Source organism: Pleurodeles waltl, chromosome 8 (genome assembly GCF_031143425.1).
Source record: "Pleurodeles waltl isolate 20211129_DDA chromosome 8, aPleWal1.hap1.20221129, whole genome shotgun sequence".
In the NCBI taxonomy this organism is placed as follows: domain Eukaryota; kingdom Metazoa; phylum Chordata; class Amphibia; order Caudata; family Salamandridae; genus Pleurodeles; species Pleurodeles waltl.
Window position 1 is genome coordinate 1,385,950,713 of NC_090447.1, and position 6,000 is coordinate 1,385,956,712.

At 42.5% G+C, this 6,000-nt stretch overlaps 1 protein-coding gene across 1 annotated transcript in view; it reads right to left on the bottom strand.

The window, feature by feature from the left end:
- Positions 1-3,558, bottom strand: part of PIWIL4 (piwi like RNA-mediated gene silencing 4) — a 424,835-nt gene extending 421,277 nt beyond the window's left edge. Inside the window, exon 1 of the mRNA XM_069202421.1 lies at positions 3,458-3,558. Coding sequence (XP_069058522.1) covers positions 3,458-3,556 — 99 coding nt within the window. The 5' untranslated portion in view covers positions 3,557-3,558. The remainder of the gene's footprint in view (positions 1-3,457) is intronic.
- Positions 3,559-6,000: the final 2,442 nt, after the last annotated feature.

Consider the following 6,000-nt stretch of genomic DNA (forward strand, 5'->3'; position numbering starts at 1 on the left):
CAGCAAAGCTGTGTGTAACCATCGGTGCGGCGATCCAGGCACTGCAGCATTGTGACGTTTGAAGTTGACCAAGCAGATGCTTGGCTAGCAGGGCATCTTATGCAAGTGCTCGAGCTGGCTTTAGTGGATCCGATCTGAGCATTTGCTTCCAAGCATCTCAGAGTGCTTGGACGCGATGTGTTAATTATAAACCGCGGGGACTGGGTATAATCCGTTCCACTGTTAATGATGTTACCCTAGCATTGGACCACCCTGAAACACTTTTACTTGGGAGTGTGCTGCTCCATGAACCCGCGATTTGAACATGGAAGCGGCGTGCATTTTACTGGCCGTACAGGCGGGTGTCCACTCATACTCTACAGGAGTCTAGACGTCTTCCAGTGGAAAATGCAGAAAGCTAATGACCAGTTTTAGAGCTATTTCCTTTTTTAATGTATCTAGCTTTCTCATAGAAGGCTCAACATCCTGTGATTCTGGGCAAATTACCACCCCCCCCCCCCCCCCGTCTGTAATATACAAGAGGTTCACGTAAAGCGCTCTGGTAACTTCGGGTCGAGTTTGTGCAATATAAGGCACCGCAGGCTCGTGAATAACACATAAGCATGTGTACACAAAGCAAGAGCCAATAGGAGAAAAAATGCAAACCAAATCCCTTTGACAATTAGGGCTCTGCTAAACCTGCTGGAATGTCCTTCATGAAAGTCACGTTTAAGTATCAGATTTCAGTTGTGGTTTATGTAAATAGTGCCTGCTTTGTTACGCCAGTTTTTATGTTTAGATTTAGCGGCTTTTGATGCCACATAACAAAGACCTGGGATCTCACACGTCTGAAAAACAAAGTTGAGAATGAATTGAAATGGGGATACTGGCTTACGTGCCATTTTTCCTCAATCCATTTCTTGTTACAACCTGTGCTTACTTAACTAATTTGTACCTGTGTACCAGTAAAATGCGGAGACACGGTGTGCAGGGCTATAAGGCTGTACCTGTTAACCATGAGCCCAGATCTGCTTCTGCTGATTTACCCCACCACTTTCAAATGTCACGTTTTTGAAAACACAGACTGAAGACACACTCAAGCCCAGGGACTCTGTGTTTTTTTTTTTTCTTTTTCAAAAGAGAAGACTCACAGACTTCTGGTGCCTCAGCCTAAGCCCAGTGACCCAGCAATAGCAATAAACGCCAAACTGGTCTATTTCTGTGACACCAATTTGCAACATGGCATATGGTAAGTGTTCCAATTACAAGAACAGCAAGGTCTTTGGAGTCCTATATTGCATCCAACTGTGCAATAAACTAAGCCATGTATTAGAGACAGTGATCAAGGCCAGACTAGGAACCGAATGCAGCTTTGGTAAATTTTGTCAGACCAGATCCCATAGAGTACACAATGGGTGAGCCGGACCCACTGGGGCTTGGGGGATTCTCACCCCAAAAACATTTTGGAAAAATGGCAAAAACAGTGCATTCTACAACAGATTTTCTTTAAGAATTCCATTTTGTTTGTTTTTAGAGCACTGTAAATGACCTTACAGGGCACCAGGATGCAGCAATCTTTGTTGGGCTTCTTCAATAATATCATCACCCTCTAACTGCCTCTTATCTCTCCATGGCCCATCTCTGACATGCATTTATTTATTTTATAGTGTCTCTTTTACCAATGTAGGGTGTTGGAACACTACATCACACATGCACAATGAATCATACGTGTGTAAATCAGTGCATAGAAAATGTTGACAAAGGTGACTACAAGGTGAAGGATTCACACATCACCCGTACTGGTAGGCATTTTTTTAAAGTGCTTGGTCTGGGGAAGCATTAACTCATGATTCAGAAAGTAACACAGTGGTCATGGTTGACTATACTAATAACAATGTGTTTCTACCCAAAACAAACCAATTTTAGCAAAATAAGAATAATCAAAGACTGGGGAAAAACTTAACTTTCTAACCTGTGCCATGCAGTTTGTGCGCAGCTCTCTGATGGCAGTTCATAGCGATTTGTGCTAGATTATGACTATAGCTTATGAACTGCACAGAACCATAAGGAGCTTGGTAACAAAAGCAGTATCCCACTGAGCTATGCATATAAAATGCCTTTCTGTGATATGCATAGGAGCAGGCATATTAACCCTCTACGCTACCTTAGATGAGTCGAACTGCCACAAGACAAATCTCCGAATTCTATCCTGCAGGTACGTTATGCACCAAAGTTATCCTGCCACTTTTATTGTTGCCTGAAAACTGTTGGATACGCAAGGAACTGTGCAACGCTTTTAAAACTGTTGCCCTGCTACAAAACAGACCGCACCCACCAGTCACAAAAGTGTCCATTGGAAACGCCCGATGCCCGATCCGGCCTTTCCGGCCTCGACACAGTGATATGGGCAATACAAGAACAAAATCAGATATGTATACTGTTTATTTCTGATAAAGTTATATAAAGACAGCAAGGTCTACTACTTCAGAACAATACATGGGTATTTGGAGAAGGAACAGCATGGCTCTAGTATGAAACCCTCTGACTCTGAGCTGCGCACTATGACTGGGAGCTTTTCTGTCCACATTAGGAGTCTGGGATCCGCAGAAACACAAAGGACCTGTTAATTTTCACCAGAAGAGTTGATCTGCTTTCTGCCACCATCATATCTGAGTGAAGCTAAGCTCTAGGACAAATGAGGAGCTACAGGGGAAATCAGAATCGGAATTATCAATTCCCTCAGTAATTCCTAATTTCTAGGAGTAACCTAAGGGTTCCCATCTGAACCCACTGTTAAAACTAACCCCTGGGGTTACCAGTACTCATGGTATTGCTAAAGGTTTAGGGACGGACTTAACAGGGAAATCTCTGCCACTTATAAAGTGGGTATAACTGAATCTGTTGTTTATAAGTTAATATCATAATTTTTTTCAAGATTAGTTCCAGGCAGCTAAATAATGTATTCTGTGATACATGAAGCTCATTATAAGTAACATCATATGTAAATTTACGTATTTTGTTTTACTGTTTAATACAGTTTAATAAAAAATGAAAACTGCACATCAATCACGGTTTATTTTATAAATGTACTAGCTGAATTGTTCATATATTTAATGCTTAAGAGTATAAAGACAATTAAAATAAAATTCTTAAACCAACTGGACACAAGGTAAAAAATGCATTTTACAACATGCCTTCCCCAATACAGGAGGGGGCGTTTTTATCCGAGGTTCACAGCACTTGAATCATGTTGTAAAAACAAAAGGTTATTGGGCAGTTTTCCTTTTGTAGCTCTATAAGTGTTATAAAAGGCTTCAGTATCTCAGCAATTACGTAAAGGTTCATCACAGGTTCTTGGGTTTAGCAGATAAGCATTTTATTTGTTTTTAAAACTACAGCATCATTTATTTTTTGTAAGTTAAACATAGCTGATACGGAGGTATCATTAAAGAAGAACATCTGCAAGTGCAATACGAACCCCTCTCGGTGACCCCGAAGGAGACCCAGCAATCCCGACAGTTCCAACTTCAAGGGACAGGCTCTGACCTCTGGCTCGAACACGAGCTCGCCCAGTCATTTTGTCTGCAAAAAAGAACATGGTTTTTAAAAGCGATTACAGTCACTGATGTTAAGAAATGTAAAAACTCATTTTAGTAAATTCAAATGAGATGCAAAGTTAAGTTTATTAAATTGTCAAGTTATGAGCACAGACTCCCACTACCCAACCCACCCAGATAAAATCTACTATTTATCAGTTTGAAAAGGGATAATTTTTATAGCCAGTCTGCCAACAACATTGTCAGTTGGCACATTAGAATAAGGAGAGCTATTACTGAATTCGAGGGTGACCATTCTATCAGCCTGGAATGTTTGAGTATGTCAATCCCACCAGACTTAAACTGAAGTTCTGTCGCAAATTGTATTATTTAACCAACTCACATTAAAAGACTAACTAAAGTGCACGTCTCATCTGTTGAAGACATAATCAAACAGGAAACACTCAGTATCTTATTGTATTCATCATTTTTTAGAATACACATATAAAATAAATAAACACTTAAGATAAATGTGACTAAAGGCGTGTGTACTATAAATCAGGCCTTACCTCTCTAATCCCAGGACCCGACCCGACGTTTAGGAGGAAAGATGCTGAGTTCGCGTTAACACACTGGCCAATTCGCCTTTTGCACAGCAGCGAACCACGTGTCAGCTTCAACAAGCCCGCCCCGCGAACCCCACCCACCGCGTAAATCAGCTGGGAACCACGTGCCACATGCTCAGGACGCGCCCACGTAAGCCCCGCCTACCGCGCAAGCCGAGCGAAGGCCTCGAGCACGTGTAGCAGCAAAACAACTGCACTGTGAAGCAGCTGTCAGCGCCCAGCTGGTTAGGCGCTCTGTCAACTAATGTCTCCTACAGCACGCAACACGCCCACCATCTCAGCAGAAATGCCAACACTTCCCATGCCTGGACAAATCACACAGCTTCCAGTGACAAAGAGGGATACCGAAACGGAACTACCAAACCCAAAATGTGACTCAACCTTCACTCCTCTTCAATCGCACAAACACAGGTCATAAAGAGACCACGATGGGTGTTGTACAGGGCCTCGTCTTTGGGGCGAGAGGCGTGGCCCACAGAGAATGATGTGCGTCACCAACCCCAAAATCAGAAAATAATTATGCCCACGTCACCAATAACCACAGCCAAGTCTGTTTACTAGAGAAACTCATGTCCACAGACTTCAAGTAACTCTCAAACGTGCAACCTGGGTACAGAACGACCCATTTTAGCAGCAGGTCAAAGTCCAAATAGTTACATATCCACTACCGTCAACGAACTGCCTGAAACTTTGTGAAACACAGACCCATAACGCACTACTCTAAAACCTTTTATAAGCTTATTGCTTCTGTAGTTTCTAAACAAATTGAAATTACAAGCCATAGATGTACAAAAATAAACAAAAAATGTGAGACTGGAAAACATCTATAACCATTCCAAACAAATAGCTCTACACTTAAAATTGCAAGCACACACCCACCTGTGTTCTCTTTTCGTCGCACAAACAGGCACTGGCTGCTCTAGAACACTTCCCGCCTTCGTCGTTGGACCACGCCCAAGCACAGTGTGAACCACGCCCTTGACGCAACGTGCAGCTTGCATCATCCAGTTTAACGTGAGCCACGCCCAAAACAGCGTAGACCCCACCCACGGGACAACGCAGTCTGTCAATTACTGTACGTCACCCCAACACCTCCTACCTGTCCATCCTTGCCAAGGGACAAGGGTCATCCTGTACATTACAAACATCCTAAAGTGGTAACTGGCTAATACACACAAACTGGTAGATTTTACTTTGGGGCGTAGTCAAAGTAATTAGGGCTGTGTTTAAATGTAATCACAGGAGAGGTTTGACTGTTACAAATTAGTTCCAGTTAGAGGTGTGACTGTGTTCTTGGTAAGGCCCACCAGTAAAAGTTGGTGCACACCCTCAAACCCGCATGTGTTACACCAAACTGGGTCCTTTCATTTAAACATTTTGCAGTATGCTGATGACAGCATTCTAGTTCACATCACTCTTTTTGGTTTGCAGCATGTCGTGACAGAATTACAGCAGTATGAACGAACATAGTACGGTCGTCTTAATCAAAGCAGAGGTCCTCTGTCTCCAGTGCTCTCTTGTTTCATTCCCCTCTCCTCGCTTCTGCCTCTGCCCCTAATCTTCATGTGTATGTGGTCACTGGTGGGTGTTGTTTGTTGGTTCCTGTGCACAAGCTTAGTGCATCCAGGCAAGTGCTCCGAAGTCACCAGGTTTTTTTAATGTCTACAGACAGCTTGCAAATGTGCCTTTTGTATTCTGACCATTTCTAGCAGGAACAAGCTGAATGGTATTTTTAAGTCACATGCAACATAAATTAGACAGTATGGTTTTCATTTGTACAATTATAATGTTAGACGTGTGAGGTAAACTGACTTACTGTAAAAATGCAAACACTTCAACCTTGACTTGTCAGGCCTGAT